Source organism: Lolium rigidum, chromosome 7, assembly GCF_022539505.1.
Source record: "Lolium rigidum isolate FL_2022 chromosome 7, APGP_CSIRO_Lrig_0.1, whole genome shotgun sequence".
In the NCBI taxonomy this organism is placed as follows: Eukaryota; Viridiplantae; Streptophyta; class Magnoliopsida; order Poales; family Poaceae; genus Lolium; species Lolium rigidum.
Window position 1 is genome coordinate 148,767,582 of NC_061514.1, and position 18,933 is coordinate 148,786,514.

The 18,933-nt window shown below is 44.4% G+C and overlaps 2 protein-coding genes across 4 annotated transcripts in view; both read left to right on the forward strand.

Moving 5' to 3' along the window:
* The first annotated feature begins 1,253 nt into the window (after window positions 1–1,253).
* On the forward strand, window positions 1,254–2,978 carry LOC124677385 (F-box/LRR-repeat protein At3g26922-like). The gene is made up of 3 exons (XM_047213373.1): window positions 1,254–2,102; window positions 2,188–2,328; window positions 2,421–2,978. Exons 1-3 carry the CDS (start codon window positions 1,254–1,256, stop codon window positions 2,790–2,792), a joined length of 1,362 nt encoding a protein of 453 aa, XP_047069329.1. The 3' UTR covers window positions 2,793–2,978.
* A 5,317-nt stretch (window positions 2,979–8,295) lies between these two features.
* The window catches only part of LOC124678018 (DNA-binding protein S1FA), a 15,306-nt gene continuing 4,668 nt past the window's right edge, over window positions 8,296–18,933 (forward strand). Inside the window, exons 1-2 of one of the 3 annotated variants that reach the window (XM_047213959.1) lie at window positions 8,296–8,389; window positions 8,486–8,554. In XM_047213959.1, the coding sequence (XP_047069915.1) occupies window positions 8,528–8,554 (27 nt within the window). In that variant the 5' untranslated portion in view covers window positions 8,296–8,389; window positions 8,486–8,527. The remainder of the gene's footprint in view (window positions 8,390–8,485; window positions 8,555–18,933) is intronic. The other 2 variants (XM_047213961.1, XM_047213960.1) reach the window with 2 other exon arrangements.

Here is an 18,933-nt window from a genome sequence, read left to right on the forward strand (position 1 = left end):
GGAGGGCGGCGGGAGAAGCGGGGCGGCGGCGCGTGACCGAGGAAGACGGCGGCGCCTGTCCTCGAGGCTCGCCAGTTGTGTGAGTCGGGGCGGCGGCGCGTGACCGAGGAAGACGGCGGCGCCTGTCCTCGAGGCTCGCCAGTTGTGTGAGTCGAGGTGCGGTTGGTTTGTTGACAAACCTAGGTTGTCTATTTTTTGAAAAAGGTTTTGCTAAATTTAAATCCTCTGAAAATGTATGACTATGTGAGGGAATGATAGATAGTCAAGATCTTATCCTATCTATCCTATGCTCAAATGTAGTGAAATCAACCATAGTATTAAAAATGGTTAGTTCTTCGAAATAATTTTAGAACCACACTTTCGCTCGACATTCTCCGAGGGGCCGTCGAGATTGAATTACTCAACAATAAGGGTTATCAGGGGATGATATGCTGAGACGAGCATCTCAACGTTTATGTGCACAAAGTTGATGTGATGATGTGTGAACTAACGGCTTTACGGGGCTGTTTGGATCATGCCGCAGCTATCCCCGCCAAAATTGGCAGGCCAATAATTTAGCGCGGGATTCCGCCGTCAGGATCTCGCCAACACGCTGGTGTAGAAACTGAACAGAGCGACCAAAATATTTTCGTGGTTCGGAAGCTCTGGCGCTGATCCAAACGGATCCAGTTGTAGTAGTCAACGACCAAAAAATTGGTTGGGCAAGGCGCGCGGCCGCAATCCAAACAAGCCATGTGTTACAAACTACTTCCTTGGTTGCACATAATAAGTCGTTTTGGTAGGCTATTTCGGCATAACAAAACATCTTATTATTTAAAACCAAGGAAATAGTTATTATGATGCGAGTTATGACTTTGTACTACTTTATCTAAATATTAGGAGATGCTTTTTGTGTGTGTTTATGTGTGAAAGTCTTCTGGTTGGATAATGTTCGTGCATCACTTCGGGCTCCCGTGATAGCCCACATATACATAACTGATACCCACCGGAATCCTGAGCTATTCTTGAAGGCTTACAAATTGAGTTGGTGCCGAAATGAGCTGAATACTTGTGAATTTTTCTTTTGTCGAAAGTTAGGCGAAGAGAAATGAAATGTGTTCCCACAGTATAGCAACAAAATATCTGATCCACCACCACACCCCCAATTTCCCCAAACATCTGATCCGACATCCCAGGGACCTGAAGGAAAAGAAAAGGTAAACTCACTCTCCCCTCTAAAAACCCCCGATCGCGCCGCGGCGAACGCCGGCGAGATGGCAGCGGCGCTCGCGCAACCACGCAGCGGCGGCGACGACCGCATCAGCGAGCTACCAGAGGCTCTGCTCTCGGACATCCTCTCCCGCCTCGGCACCGCGGAGGCGGCCCGTACCGTCGTCCTCTCCACCCGCTTCCGCGACGCGTGGCTCGGGACCCCCCTCCGCCTCGACGATCTCCAGCTCCCCGCCCCCGCGCGCGGCACGGTGCCTTCAATCGAGCCCTGGACGGCGCGCGCCGACGCCATCACCCGCGCCCTCGCCTCCCACCCGGGCCCCGTCCCGCTCTTCCGCCTCTCCCGCACCACCTTCCGCGGCCGCGTCTCCGCGGCCGAGGCCTGGTTCCGGGACCTCGCCGCCAGGGGCGCCCGCGAGGTCTCCCTCCGCTGCTCCCCCGAGTGGTGCCACGAGGCGCGCGCCGACCCGCTCCTCGGCTCCCCCACCCTCGAGGTACTCGCCCTCGGCAAGTGCCGCCTCACCGACGCCGGGGCCTCCGCCGCAGCCGCCGCCCGCCTCACCGAGCTCACCCTCTCAGAAACCAGCCTTTCCGAGGCCGGCCTTCAGAGCGCGCTCTCCGGCTGCCCCGCGCTACGTACCCTGATGCTCAAGCACGTCCACGGCATCCAACGCATCCGCGTCTCTTCTTGCCGCAGCCTCGTGTTCCTCGGCGTGTGGCATTACAAGCAGCTGGAGGAGATCACCGTGGAGGACGCCCCTTGTCTGGAGCGCCTGCTCGGCAATATCCGTCTGAACGCAGCCATTACCATCGCTGGCGCACCAAAGCTTACTGCTTTAGGCTATGTCGTCGCCAGCATTCCAATGTCCTTCCTCGGAGAGACTGCTCCGGCGGTGATTTCCTTACCTCGGTTGGTTCTTTTCCGTAATTTGTTTTGGCCGAGTGACAACTAATTAAGTGTTTCACTGTGCATTGCAGGGGGTTGACAAGGGTATCCGTGCTCCAATCCAAAGTGTGAAAGTTTTGGCCATCAGTGTCAAGTTCTCGAAGAAGGAGGACATGGAGAAGGCGATAAGCGTACTGGAGTTCTTCCCGTTCTTGGAGACATTGCATGTCCAGGTGATTTCTGAAACTTGAGTTGGTGCCTTGCCTTATTTCTGTGGGTACTAGCCGTCAAATTTAGCTGAACAGAGCTTCATCATTTTGTGCAGTCCTCTGATCCCAGTTATGAGGTAGCTGCGGACGAGAATGACGCCATTGTCTCTGACTACTACCAACAGTGTGATCCCATCAGCTGTCTTACCAGACATCTCAGGATAGTGAGACTGGAATGTGAACACCACAACCGCAGCATGCTTGAATTTGCATGTTTTCTCCTTGCTAGAGCCCATGTGCTGCAGTTTATCAAGATTCAGTCCAGGATGTCTACTAACCAGCAAAATCTGCTGAAGCAAAGCCACATGGCCTCCCTGGATGCTGAGGTTGTGTTTGAGAATGTTAAAGACCGCGAGAGCTTCACATTAGAAGCTGTGACAGCACTATCTGATCCCTTCGACGGTGACACCAATATCTTGGGCTACTAAGTTCACTGTGAAGGTTACTTGTTGATGTTTCACTCTGAAGATGATTGTCATCCATGATGCCCTTGCTGGCCTTTTTTGTTGTTGTTGTGTTTAGTTAATTTCTGAATCCAGATCTAGACTATGATTTATGCTGAACTTTGAGGTTTATGTTGAAGAAGTTCGTGAAGTGACTAGTTTCTTCTGTCTTATCGTTAGTTGATTTTCTGAATGTGGAGTTGTGAACTTTGATATAGGCTGAGTTCTCTGGTTTCACTCTGAAAAAGTGAAAATTGCTTTGTGCGAAGCTGCTGTCAGGACATCTTGTGGTATGTTAGTTCCGAATCTAGACTATAATCGCATCACTGCTTTACTTGTCATTTTGCCGATACCTGGAAATTCTGTAGCTGAAGTTCCTTTTGTGCTTCCTTGTCAGTTCGCATGCAAGTTTAACGTTATCAGCTTTCAATTTGTAGGCCATAGGATCATATTTAGCACTGATATTTTATAAGAAACCATCTCCTTTTAGTTTAGTCCTTAGTTTCTTACTGGCAGTAGGAACCTATAGTATTTGTATTGTTATCTTCCATCTGATCCTTTTGATAACTTTTGGATCTGCGGTTTTCTATTTTCTGCACACTATAATGATTGTCCTCAAGGCATATGCATTTGCATGCTCGCAATCTATGATGGTCTTGTGCATACATTGCTTATCACCACTCTGGAATCTCCTTGAGCACTGATCATGCTAAATGTGGTTATCCTTCTGCTTATTTGCTGAAAATGCATGTGATTGATGTACTTTACTTTTTTTCCAACTGGGATTTCTCCCCTTTCCATTAGTTGCTCAACGGAAAATAACCAGTTTTCCTTACAACTTGAGTACCAAAGCAATTAAATGGGGAAACTGGAAAGAAGAGAATCTAACGGTAGAAAACCCGCCGCATTGGCCTCAGCATGAAGAACCATGCTATGGGGCAAAAAAAAAAAAACGTACCACCTAACAGCACCAAACATAAAAAAAAAAAGGATCCAAGTTCCATCCACATACGACTTATGCCAACTCCAAACACACAAAACACTGGCTGAGATACACATTGTCATTTTTGTTCACCCTTCAGCGATCATCAACCTGCCAGGTACCATCGACGGTGCTGCTGCAGACCTCGATTCTCCACGACCATGATGTCCTCCCGCCAACTCCGAAGCCTTGATCATCAGCTGCTCAGCCCCAACCACAATCAGACTCGCATCCTCAGAACCATACAAACCTGCCCAATAGCGAAGAAACGAACACATAAAAAAGATAGTTACCACATGAGATTGAACTGTATTTTTTTCTCAAAAGTGATCTGGTTCCTGATGTTCCAAATTGCCCAACAAGCAACCGACAACACAAGAATATGGAATCTATGACCATGAGGGAAATAAGCATGCAACCAGGCAACACATTACCACAGGGAAGTAGGGCAAGTATTAGTTCTCAACACCGCACCCAAAGCACCCCAAACTACTCTAGCATGTGAGCAAGAGAAAAAGCAAGTGTTTAGCTGTTTCATTACTGTCGCAGAAGGAAACTCAGAACCTTTCCACTGTCGTTTTATCAAAATATCACGGGTTAAGATAGCATCCTGAAACAACAGCCATCTTCAAGGGAATCTGCCTTCCAAACCCACTTATTACTAGATCCAGCCAAGTCACGTTCCAAATGATGGTTGACTGATTTAGTAGAAAACATCTTGTTAGCAGTTAAACTCCCCACCACCCCATCAGTCAAATTTCGCCTATCAATCTGAGCAGCAGCAAGCTTGATGTGCTCCCATTGGACTACCAATTCAGGGGATAACCTCCTCCTAAACAGAACAATAAACCCACAGTTTAACACCTTCTCAAATGTCCAATCTTGTGCATGACAAATGTCAAAAATCACAGGGAAAGCTTCACAAAGAGGAAAATTATAACCAGGGATCAGGCCGAAAATCTAACCAGGTTACCTTTTAGGCCTTGTTTACTTCTAGTGTATTTATGGGGATCAGAGGGGGTTACTTCGTATCACGGAAAATCCCCACTTGTCCGTTTACTTCTCCGATTTTGAACGAAATAATTACCAGAGGTCCATGATGCGATCTATCCATCTCCGCCCCCCTCAGCTTTGCCACCGCCGCTAGACAGTCCGTTTCCAAACACAGTCGCTCCACTCCCGCCTCCGCAGCGAGTAACAGCGCCTTCCTGCAGGCCAGGATCTCCGCCCTCTCCGGGTCCGTGACGGTGGCCAAAAAACAGCTAGCTCCCCGAAGGAAACCGCCGTGGTGATCCCGCAGAACCAATCCGATACCACCACTCCCCATCCCCGGCAAGAGCGCTCCATCAACATTAGCCTTGATAAACCCTTCCTCAGGCGGGCACCATCTCTCTGTTGGCTTGGGCGTGTGCGGCGCTCCTTTCGGCCTACTAGCCCACCATTCTTCCACTAGCCCCATGGATCCTCTAGCAATTGCATGCATGTCCTCGATCTGGTCCTGGTCTCTCGCCTCATTCTGGGCCAGCCATAGCTGGTAGATGAACATGAGTCCGAGCGCCAGTTCCTTCTCAGATAGCTGTCCCATCCAATCAAGAATCCAGCCTTGCAATTCTCTTGGTCTGACAATCTTCTCCACCGGAGAGGCAAAGGCAAACCCCGATAGTGATCTAAGCGTATCCCACGCACAGACAGAGTGAGGACACTCCCAGAATCGAAGCATCAATGATTCTCTACGGTAACAAACAACACATTGGACCCCTTCCTTGATGTGCCGCCGATGGAGCTCTTCCCCTACTTCCAAACCGTTTTTTATCAATCTCCACATGTGGATCTTCACCTTGCCTGGTACATTGGCTGCCCACAAAGCCAGCCAACCTCTGTGCTCATCGACCGAAGATGATGATGATGCACCAGCAGCCGCATTCCTCTTCTGTTGTGCTCTCAGGTGGTACGCAGATCTGACTGAAAACACTCTGTTTTTGGTGTAATTCCAAGCGATATAATCCTCAGTTCCAGCTCGACCAACGGGTAGCTATTCATCATGTAAGATCGGCTGAAATGCTAGTTTATGGGGGTGGTGGTTGGGAGTTGGCTCTCAATTTCTGAAATACTAGCTTGAATCTTCGCCCCTCGTCCTCTTACTCAGATGCTTTGGTATATGACGACCAATGGAATATTACCTTCAAAATATAAATTGAGAAACTCCTTATGTATGGCCGACATTGTGGTTAGTTCCAGATATATAACTAAAAATCCTGATTTTGAATATACTTCCACCTCTGCACTTTGGGATGTCTTGAGGAAAATCATATTAAAAACTTGGATGTTGAATTGTTGATGATGGCAAATTGGTTTTCTCCCATTGCGCCAAGGCCTTCATTTTCATGACTTCTTCAAAATTCTTCTGGGAAACCCTCTCCCCGCCACTGATAATCTCAACCTCGCTTCCCTTGTTGAGTCTACCTCCTTTGACACGGCAAAAGCCGCCACTCTGATCTACCCTTTCGCCACGGAGGAAATTAGGGATACTCTTCTCTCCATGAATGACAACCCTAGCCTGGGCCCGGATAGCTACGGTCATGCTTTTTTCAAGCGGAACTGGGACCTTGTTAAGCATAGCATCCTAGATTCGCTCACGGACTTCCACTCTCTCTCCTCCGATTTTCTCCTCATCTACAAATCTCACTCCATCCCGATCCCCAAGAAGGTGGCTGGCGGTTTTGAGACCTCTACGATTGTGCGCGAGGCCAACGACTCGCAGCGCCATTGACTTGATGTCATTCCCAAAGCCGAAGCGGCCCAATTTTTCTCTCTATATAGTGTTGGTTTCTCGCTTCTTGTGACGGGGGTTTTAGTAGGTATTTGTGACTTGTGCACGTGCGTTGATGGTATATGGGCTAGGGTTGTTTGGTGGCGGCTGTTGTTGGTATGTGTCTTGAGTTCCGGTTGTATCGGCCCAGTCTTAGGCTTGTAAATGTTTTCTTTATCAATGCATAAAACACAAAGTTTTTTTGTGTGCTTTCGCGAAAACTTAATTGAAGAGTCCATCTCGTGGAGATGAACAATCGAAGAAATGGTTCAAGGTGTGAACATATATGAGGATCAAGAGTCGATGATGGTTGACCATGACTGTATCCGTTGAGCTTGAAGGATATCGCACTTGTGATCATATGATCAAGTGTGTTGGTTACTACTTGATTGTATTTTATGGATTAATCATTTTTCTATGTATGAAGAGAGTGTGCATGTGGATTTGGTTCCATTTAGCGAGATAGGTATCAAGATGATGATGATCTCTCAAGTCTCAAGTGTAAATGGTATCAAGTGTTGATTGCTCGTAAAATTGAGAAAGGGCAAGCTCAAAAGAAGTGAAATGCATGGAAATTTGCTTGAAGCTCATGATATATCAAGTGGTTATGCATAGTCAAAGACTTGAAGTTGGCTTCAAGATACCTCCAAGTACGAATAGAAAGTGGTAAAATGGGCAGGTGAGTGATGTCAATCATGTGTAACAAAGAAATATGTATCTATTATTGATTGCCATCTAGGTGCATTGCATGTTCCGATGAGCTTTGGATGAGGTTCCATACAAGAGTAATCATAAAAAGAAGATTAAAGTAGTCATCATACGGGCAATGATAATGAGAACCTAGAAGAACAACAGTTGTGCAAGTTCACGTTAATTGTATGCAAATCCATGTCAATCCTTAATTCGATAGGTTGCATCCGCACGTTGTTGAGATTGTGTTCGACGCAAGTCGAGTGTTTGTCACTCTTGGAGTACACAACTTCTAGACTATTTTGATAGTGTGAAGCTTGTGACCTATGCGAGATGATTTGTCCACTGTGACCAACATGCCACATTTTATCAGCCATCAACCGTCCGTCCATTCTTTACAGTGGCTAGATGACCTGAATAAAAATTATTTTCAATTAAAAATCCATACAATGTATATCCAAACGAAGTACACAAGATACGGTAAATTCTCAATTTTCATGGTATCATTATCGACGAAATAAAGCCACACCGTAGTAGAAACATTCTTACACATTTTTTTTTTAAATCATTGAACTTAGGGAAGTCCTACCAAAAACTCTTAAAACTGAGAATGGAAAAGAATAAAGACACAATGTAACAGAAAGTTAGCATCCTATTAGAACGAACAGTGTCATCTATCTCACCCTTTTGATGATATGGGTTCGTGACTGTTTGCCACGCGATGTCATTCATCTTATATCCTAATCATATTTGTTTCTTTCACAAGGTAGATGCACATCACTCACCCACGAGCTCACCCAACACGTAATCGACGAGTGAAACAAGCATGACATGCTGAAAACAAATCCGAACCATGAGCAGCATCATACACCCACGCGAAGTGGGCACACTCGCAACAAACCTGACGTGTCTAGAACAGCCCGATCATGTCACACGGCCCAAACAGGATAAAAAGAGGAGGTTAGATGACGTGGCGTAGAAACTTCCAAACCAAACGGCCCACAGAAACCACGCGAGGAAGGCGTCAATACGGGCAAACAAAAGGGGCGAGATCGTAAGAAGGCCGCAGAAGAAGAATTCCCAGCTGCTCTGCGCGCAAAGGTGAGTTTTTTTTTCAGATCCTACGATTCGTCCCAACTCTCGTGCTTATCTTCGGCTCTCCCCCGCGGCCTAATCCACCCCAATCTTTTGATTCAGAAGGTGCGGAGGGTGGTGCCTGGTCCAGATCTCGTGGCCGCCATGGCGGAGAAGTTCGCGGAGTCGGCGGTAAGGATTTTTTTTCCGCGAGCTCTTTCTTCTTCGATGCGCTGTTTGAAGGTCGCTCTTCTGTGTAACTTAGATGTTGGGAAGCGGTGTAGGTAGTGTTCAGATCTGCGTTGACCCCAAAACGCCCAGATCTGGCATTTGCCTCGCCCGCTCCAGCGGGTTATCAAGTCACCGTGCCTTGCCAACCGAGTTGCAGCGCGCGGTGGGCCGGTGGCCACGGCCTTTGCCTGCGTCACCGACGTCGTCGTGGACATTTGCCCATCTTGCGTATTTTGTGTGGACAGATAGTTAGATCTGCAGAACTAGTGCCACAGTTCCATCGTTAACATGTCTTAAGTCATCTCGGTAGTTGTAATTTTAACAGCATACCATGGATTTTATATATACCATAAAGAATGATTGCAAAATGCTGAATTGTTCTGAAATAGCTTTGGTTTTTCACTCGCCAAATGTGGTGATTGTTGACAGCTCTATGTACTTACGTAGTGAGTGTTTGTATATTCGATCAATTTTCTGTTCATTTGGTTGAACCTGTGGCCTATCCCTAGCCGTCTTATGTTAATACCTGAGGTTTGTTTAATGTGACTATATCTATTGTTGGTTTAGCAAATTTACGACACTTGTCTGCAGCTCTTTCAATGATATACATATGAAAATTCGAAAAAATGATATACATATGGCCGTGTAGTTATTGCCTAAATTGAAATTCCACACCGGAAGCTCATTGTTGAACCCATTAAAATTGGCCAGTGTTATGGTGCTAGAGGGCCGGCCGGGGGCCTTGCCCACGGCCGGTGGCAAGAGGGAAGGGATTTCCTTCTTAATTCTTGCTTGATTAGATCGATACATCTCCTCTCCATATATAGAGAGGTTTACTTGACTCCCAAGCAAGGCTTACTTGACCCCTAAGCAAACCCTAAGACTAATGGGCCCAGGCCCATGACATACTCTAACACTACACCCCACCTGGACATGCAGCTCGTCCTCGAGCTGCAACCTAACGACGATTCGACCCCACACAAACCTAACGCCTAAAAAAAACAAGCCCTTTACATCTCAGCCTATTGTATTGACCTGAAATAAGCTAACCCGAATGAGACTCCGACTCTTTATTTTTGACTCCGAACGATAAGGCAAGAATCCTCCGTGTGCCGAACTTGTGCATTTACAGCCCCCTGGATCCCAAGGACACCATCTGGACCAAGGGAGCCCTCGCGGCGGCCGGCGGCGGAATGCAGTGGTGCTACGCGGTGCGCTCCTGTCGGTGACACCATGTCTTCTTGTAGCACCCTACCTTTTAATAAAGGCAAGATACCTGTGTATAGTGCTATTCCCGGGATCACTGATAGCACACACATTACAAAATGTAGTAATCATTGCAATAGTATCAAATTACTACATCGTTGATCAAAGGGTAAAGTAAAACCTTACAAATTGCATAGTCACATGGACTAGCTGAAATAAAAAGTTCGGAATATACACGACGGAAAGTAAAACAGCAATGAGCCTTCATCTTCTTCATGTGCCACAGGCAGTCATGTTGGAATGTAGACTCGAGATCCTACCAAGTACTTGTCATCTGAAGAACCTGCACGTTTGAATATGCAGCCCCACGAATGGAGGTCAGTACAATGATGTACCGGCAAATGACACTTATATGGTGGCAGTTTTTAGGCATGACTATCTACATGATATTTGGCTTGTGGGGTCTTAGGCTAATTTGCATAAAGCCAATTTTTTCCTATATTTTATTTAAAACAAAAAATTTTGAAAATATTTGAATGATATTATGAAATCACACCATGGTTAAATCCTCCATGGGTTTTAGAACAATCACATGGTTACATCTCCCATGAGTTTTCGAAGGTTGATACACAATTTTAAATACATTCAGAAAAGGTGATGAGATTCTTCCGTACATTCCTTGCCTAGGAGCTCAAATTGTCCGTAACCGGGGACACGGCTAAGATCTTAGGTTTAACTCTCGAGAGGTTGTGCACTTTCACCTTACGACCCACCCTTCCCAAGAGAAGAATGAGACAAGATCTTTCAGAAGAAGGTTTCAACCATACTAGCTAGACCCGTTCCCATTGGCCGTCGCCACATCCGCATGTCTAGCAAACAAGTTGGACCTCACAACTTACTTAATCCCGGCAGAGCCCATAATACCATAAGGCTGCACTGGAAGCTATCTAAAACATGGACGACATAATAATCTCTTTAATCTCGAGTGGCCAACCACAAGTGCACTCTCGAGGCGACGACAACCACATGACAAGTACTAGACGAAGTCATGTGGCCCCGAGTAGCCACTCAACATTTGCGCACCCTCGGGCGAAGACAACCACAATGTGGCCCCGAGTAGCCACGTACCCTCGAGCGACGACAACCACAATGTGGCCCCGAGTAGCCACGTACCCTCGAGCGACGACAACCACAAGGTGGCCCCGAGTAGCCGCCCACCAAGCAATTCCATATCCACCCGGGTGTTTCATTAAGGTTGTTAATTTTTAAATTTTCAAACATTCTCATTCAACAAAGAAACAACACTTGGCATTTGATCTTGCGGGCAAAAGTAAAGCATCCTAGCAATAGGTTCGAAGTAGCTACACACTACTAGGGTTTGCTACGCATAGCATAATACTTTACTTTTGAAATCAAATCCTACCATGCATACTAGGTTTCAAAACACTAATGCATATATAAAATAGATAGGATTTGAATGTCACTTGCCTTTTTGGTAATTGGAGATTGTTCACTCCTCTCAACAAAACACGTCGCTCTTCACACGAACTATAAGATAAAAATAGCACAACATAAACACACCATTCATACAACAACAAAATCAAGCAAGGAAAACAACAAGTTATTATTCATTTTATTTTAGTCATCGGATAAAGAAGATATGGCATGAGGCAAGGCTTGCAAGATATGGCTTTGGAGATGGATTTTTGATATATTGAATTACTCAATTAACTCATTTGTAGATTGAATAGTTCAATAAGCCAATAAGATTAAGTGGGCATGAGGTTGAATGCATGATAGGTGTCGGGATTTGGTTCACGGATCATCCAAATGGATAACAAGGGTTTAACATATGGAATATGTAGTAGGGTTTCTCGACCTCGCCGGAGCAAGGTGAAAGACATGTCACACTTACTCAAATAACTTAGTTGTTATTTGAATAACATGGACTAGGATAATATTGTTTGGAGAGATGTGAGCGCGGAACATGATGAATGAACATGATGAATGTGTCTAAATGATATTCATAGGTCGAAGAACGATATTGCGGACCATAGATATAGTGCGAAACAAAGTGTGCGAAATAGACATGTAAAATGTGTAGAATGATCTAGGCATTATACTGATTCCAATAGTATAAAGTTTGTCGAAAACCGACGTGTAGAACTCAAGGTATGGATTTTACAATACACGGTTAGAATTCTAGTGGTGTCCCAAAAACTGTGCGAGAAAGTTTCTCGGATGGAAAAGGTTTCTACACGAAAGTTGTAGAGAACTTAATTGCGAACTTAACAGAGAAAATCTCATCTAAATTTGAGTTGTAGATCCATAGTTACGGAATTTTGAAGTTTATTTAGGTGAGCTAGCTAGCACAAGACACTGATCGATTGGAATATGATGCTTCAACCGGTGGGGTAACACAGTGTCTTGGATATAGATCTAACGGCCTACGATCCGATCGATTCAGGCTAACTCATGCGTGATTCAACTTTCAAAGTAATGGGATGGTGCAGTCTTACACTGGCAGAAACGTGACGTGAAGTCTCGACACTGGCGGGTCGGGCGTTCACGTTTTTGTCGATGCGAGGATTCCACTGCCTGGGAAAATAGAGGACGGGGTGCGGTGCAACTCGTGGAGCTCGATGGAGATGTAGGCGTCGAGGCGCGATTCTTGGAACAGGAGGGAGAGGTGGCCGGAATCATTGCTGTCGATGGCAACCTTCGGGCGATGACTCTCAGGCACGGATCAATATGATGCTGACATTCCTGACCGCCGGTACGGACGGTATGGAAATCAATTTGGTGATCGTCGTGGAAGAACCTCCGGCTGCGATTTCGAAAGAAAGGAAGGCATCATGATATGCACACTGTCCAAATAAAAACGAAGAAGGAAGAACCAGGGCATGCGTCCCTTGGTACCGACGAAAATGATGATGCCTTCGCTATGGCCGGTGGAACAACGGCAACGTGGCCAACAGAGACCATTTGACGCACCAACATGTCCTGGTGGTAGGCGACAGTGAGGGGAGTTCAACGGTAAAAGGAATCAAGCTATAATTGCACATACGTAACATACCGGTCCGATGAACATTGATGATCTCCAGATCAACAGTGACAAAACGGTGTACCACCATGTCCTGGAGGTATCCATTGAAGAGAGGAGTCCTCTGGTACAAGGAATCGTCGAGATGAGCGCTGAGGCCGACAACATCTAGCGATGAACTCGAATTCGAGGCTATGGATGGCATTGGTTGGAACAGGCTGTACAGGGCTTCTCTAGGAAAAGTTTGAGAATGAAAGTGAGAGAGACAACAGAGGGACACGCGGTGCTCCTCTTGGTTTGCATCAATATGGACTGAGGTGGGAGATCGGGAGGGCTATGTCAATCGGTGGCATTCGGGACGCCGGTTTGGTTTGAGCAATTAACACAATAAAAATAGAGAGATAATACCCTGAATAGATTCCCCACTAAATTTGTAATAACTTTCGTATTAAACTCGACAAGAAACGTCTGATAGAATTGATGGGAGAGGCATAAGAAAAGCTACAGCCATTAACATCTAACGTTCCATCTCCTGTACGTGCTCACGTACGAGGAAGACGAGCGAGCGGCCTCGCTGGGGCTCGGTCGGTTGGCCAAATGGGCCACCAAGGAATAAGGTCCAAGAAAAAGGTAAAAGAGAGAAAAAAAAAGTTAAAGGAGTTAAGTTGGAGCTGGCTGGGCCGTTCCGGCCTGGCCGCTCCATTCTTCTTTTCTTTTCCTTAATTTTTCCAAAGTCTTTTTCGAGTACCAAAATTTGTCGAGAAAAATGCAAATGAGATATCATTGAATTCATTATGAAAAATACTTTAATATAAAATAAAATTTGGGACAAAAAATATAAACTTTATAAAATCAAAATTTGACATATATGTCTATGTGGCTATAGTGCCTTCTTAGTGTTTAAAAGTTTTCTAAAAGTAATGACTTTATAATTTTCAAAACCACCGAACAAAATAGGGTATTGTTGGCAAATCTTTTGGAAGACAAGGTTTATGAAAACTCTATTTTTGGAAATATCTTTTCAATAAACACAATTTTTTTCAATTCCTTGTGAAAATACAATCAAGTTCAATCAATCAAGCATTATATTAAAAAAAGTTTACATTCCGAAATTTAGAAAATTCCGGGATGTGACAGACTACCACCCTTAAAAGAAATCTCGTCCCCGAGATTTTAAAAGGCTAGAAAGAAAGAAAAGGTTTGGTTTCATATCTTCTAATAGGTTCTTACTCCCTATTGCTTCTTTTTCGAACATCTTCGAGGAGATTTCCGACGTTAAACTTGCGCTTTGAAAACTTGACACTAAACCATATGTGGTCATACCATCAACTGTATCCATTCTTATGGGAGTACTCATCCTATTGGTATTATCTTTTAAACTCCTTGTGGTACCATCTCCAATTACCATCTCATGCGGCATCTGGTGTAAATCCATAATCCGAGGGTATGGCTTCTACCACCCTTAAAAGAAACTTTTGTAGGTAGTCTTAGGTCTTGGGTTTAGGCTAAGCTTATCTTGGATATGACTTGGCACTGGGTCATGGTTTGAAACACCTATGGCTTATGACTTTTGAGTTAATGTCCACTAGGCAAATGTTTATTCACATATAGTGAACCACATATCACTTCCCAGGGATTTGAGTATGCCTTTTTTTTCATGGTTGGTTTTCTAATCCAAATTGTTGGTTGTTGAACTAACTTTTACACTAAGGGGTCACTCTTCGGGTAATCAGGAGATCAAGATGAGAAAACATCATGACATACGTCTTCTTCTTTTTCTTCTTGGTGTCTTCGACTGTCTTCCACTACCCCTAAACTAGTGGCTAGATCTCCAAACTAAACGTAGTCCTACGCTTGGCAGCACTTGCCTACTATAAGGGTATAATATTTCTCCACCCTAAGGTTTAGGCTTATTCGCCGACATCTCTTTTATAGGTATATCTCTCTAGATTCACAAAGTCAATATTATGAAAGCGAATAATAAGAGTAGTAGGAATGGTGATCAATCCATCCTGCACCCAAATCATTACTCCGTAATTGATTTATTGAATCTCGTATTCTAACACTTGGTCAACCTCACAAGTTTGATAAAATTTCCATGGAGAACTGAATCAATGTTTCAATCCCCATTATTTAATTGTTTTCAAAAATATTTCTATCGATCATTATCTAGGGTTTTGCGTATCTCACATTCCACGCTTATTCATCTTGATAGGAAATATCAAGGTTGGTTTACTAAAGTTGTCTTCATGGAGATTTGCCGAGAAAACAATCTCTGGGTTGGGTATAGATGAGAATAGATAGAAAGGTCGAAAGCAGATTTCCTACCCAAACACATCGGATAAAAGCAAAACATCTTACAAACAACAACTAACAAGCATCAAGCAATATGTTTCAAACACAAACAAACAAGTATGGTCATACCTCAATTTGGTAAGATCAATACTTTGTTACTCTATTGTTGGTTCGCTAAAAGATAACTAATGGTGGTCTACTCTATTCCTATATTGGATGCATCAAGTTTCTATTGTAGTCCTTCGGTGTATCTTCTGGTATTGTGCAGTCTGCATCGAAGTCTTCCTTCAAGTCCTTCATTTGTCTCCCATGCAACACTTCTAGCAAATTCGAAGAATGTCACATGAAGCAGCAGTCCCTCACTTCAGGCACAAGGTCATCATCTCTACTTGATGGTTTTCATGAAGTGGGTCATCTAAGGTGAGAGGAAAACAATTTTGAAGATGGTATAGATGAGAATACAAGAGGTTCACAAAGCAAACATCTTTTTGATTAAAATAGGATTAGACAAAATTTTCATCCTAGGGTCTTCCTATTTCTAATCCAAACCTAGGGTCTCGATCCTACAGGCAACACTATGCTCGATACCATTCAGTAGCACCCTACCTTTTAATAAAGGCAAGATACTCGTGTATAGTGCTATTCCGGGATCACTGATAGCACACACATTACAAAATGTAGTAATCATTGCAATAGTATCAAATTACTACATCGTTGATCAAAGGGTAAAGTAAAACCTTACAAATTGCATAGTCACATGGACTAGCTGAAATAAAAAGTTCAGAATATACACAGCGGAAAGTAAAACAGCAATGAGCCTTCATCTTCTTCATGTGCCACAGGCAGTCATGTTGGAATGTAGACTCGAGATCCTACCAAGTACTTGTCATCTGAAGAACCTGCACGTTTGAATATGCAGCCCCACGAATGGAGGTCAGTACAATGATGTACTGGCAAATGACACTTATATGGTGGCAGTTTTTAGGCATGACTATCTACATGATATTTGGCTTGTGGGGTCTTAGGCTAATTTGCATAAAGCCAATTTTTTCCTATATTTTATTTAAAACAAAAAATTTTGAAAATATTTGAATGATATTATGAAATCACACCATGGTTAAATCCTCCATGGGTTTTAGAACAATCACATGGTTACATCTCCCATGAGTTTTCGAAGGTTGATACACAATTTTAAATACATTCAGAAAAGGTGATGAGATTCTTCCGTACATTCCTTGCCTAGGAGCTCAAATTGTCCATAACCGGGGACACGGCTAAGATCTTAGGTTTAACTCTCGAGAGGTTGTGCACTTTCACCTTACGACCCACCCTTCCCAAGAGAAGAATGAGACAAGATCTTTCAGAAGAAGGTTTCAACCATACTAGCTAGACCCGTTCCCATTGGCCGTCGCCACATCCGCATGTCTAGCAAACAAGTTGGACCTCACAACTTACTTAATCCCGAGCAGAGCCCATAATACCATAAGGCTGCACTCGGAAGCTATCTAAAACATGGACGACATAATAATCTCTTTAATCCCGAGTGGCCAACCACAAGTGCACTCTCGAGCGACGATAACCACATGACAAGTACTAGACGAAGTCATGTGGCCCCGAGTAGCCACTCAACATTTGCGCACCCTCGAGCGAGACAACCACAATGTGGCCCCGAGTAGCCACGTACCCTCAGGCGACGACAACCACAATGTGGCCCTGAGTAGCCACGTACCCTCAGGCGACGACAACCACAAGGTGGCCCTGAGTAGCCGCCCACCAAGCAATTCCATATCCACCCAGGTGTTTCATTAAGGTTGTTAATTTTTAAATTTTCAAACATTCTCATTCAACAAAGAAACAACACTTGGCATTTGATCTTGCGAGGCAAAAGTAAAGCATCCTAGCAATAGGTTCATGGATAGCTACACACTACTAGGGTTTGCTACGCATAGCATAATACTTTACTTTTGAAATCAAATCCTACCATGCATACTAGGTTTCAAAACACTAATGCATATATAAAATAGATAGGATTTGAATGTCACTTGCCTTTTTGGTAATTGGAGATTGTTCACTCCTCTCAACAAAACACGTCGCTCTTCACACGAACTATAAGATAAAAATAGCACAACATAAACACACCATTCATACAACAACAACATATCAAGACAAGGAAAACCAACAAGTTGATGTATTCATTTGTGGATTGTTAGAGTCATCCAGGATAAAGAAGATATGGCATGAAGTGCAAGGCTTGCAAGCATATAGGCTCTTGGAGATGGGATGTTTTGTGATATATTGAATTACTCAATTAACTCATTTGTAGATTGAATAGTTCAATAAGCCAATAAGATTAAGTGGGCATGAGGTTGAATGCATGATAGGTGTCGGGATTTGGTTCACGGATCATCCAAATGGATAACAAGGGTTTAACATATGGAATATGTAGTAGGGTTTCTCGACCTCACCGGAGCAAGGTAGAAAGACATGTCACACTTTACTCAAATAACTTAGTTGTTATTTGAATAATATGAACTAGGATAATATTGTTTGGAGAGATGTGAGTCGCGGAACATGATGAATGAACATGATGAATGTGTCTAAATGATATTCATAGGTCGAAGAACGATATTGCGGACCATAGATATAGTGCGAAACAAAGTGTGCGAAATAGACATGTAAAATGTGCAGAATGATCTAGGCATTATACTGATTCCAATAGTATAAAGTTTGTCGAAAACCGACGTGTAGAACTCAAGGTATGGATTTTACAATACACGGTTAGAATTCTAGTGGTGTCCCAAAAGCTGTGCGAGAAAGTTTCTCGAATGGAAAAGGTTTCTACACGAAAGTTGTAGAGAACTTAATTGCGAACTCAACAGAGAAAATCTTATCTAAATCTGAGCTATAGATTTAAAGGTTACAAAGTTTGCAAGTTTATGGACATGGGATGAGCTAGCACAACTAGACCGATTCGATTGAAATATGAGACTGTCCGGTTCAGTTAATTGGGTTAAGCGTGGTCTGTCCAATTTAGATCTAATGGTCTAAGACCTGACTAATCTATGCTATACAGAACGATCCAACTGATGAGTGCGCTGGCAACTTACGGTAGAACCGTGATTGACGTTGACGATGAAGACGGTGACGGTGGTCGGGTGTGGACAGCGTTCATGATGATGAGGCGGTCACGCGGGTGTGGTTGCCTGTCTTCGGCTGCTCCTCCGGTATGTGAAAACCTGCTTGAAGTCTCGGCCTAAGAGTTCGCCGGGTGCTCGTCACGAAGAAAATCAAGAAGCAAAGAACATAGAAAGACACATGCAGGCTTGAGTCGGCTCAGTATACAAATGAATCGATCTGTGATACTTGTGAGCCGTACCGGTGGCCGCACGTATCTCTGCTGCTCGGGAAGATGATGACGACGGACTGGAACGTGGTCGAGAGGCAGCGCGTCACACGGTCATGACGGTGTACTCTCTGCAAAGACTCCTTTCTCGAACCGGTGGCGACGTTGCCGACAACGGTGACTCGGGCGGGACGACCAGCGACAATAATACAACGCATGACCTTGTCCAGGAGGTGGACGACCATTAGAAATTTACTCTGGTAAAAGGAATCGAAGAAAGGATCAATGTACGTGACGTACCAATCCGACGAACTTCGAAGACGTCGCGGCCAACGACGACAACTTGATGCACAATCATGTCCTGGAGGTAGCCCTTGACAAGGGGATTCTTCTGGTACAAGGAATCGTCGAGATGAGCGCTGAGGCCGACAACATCTAGCGATGAACTCGAAT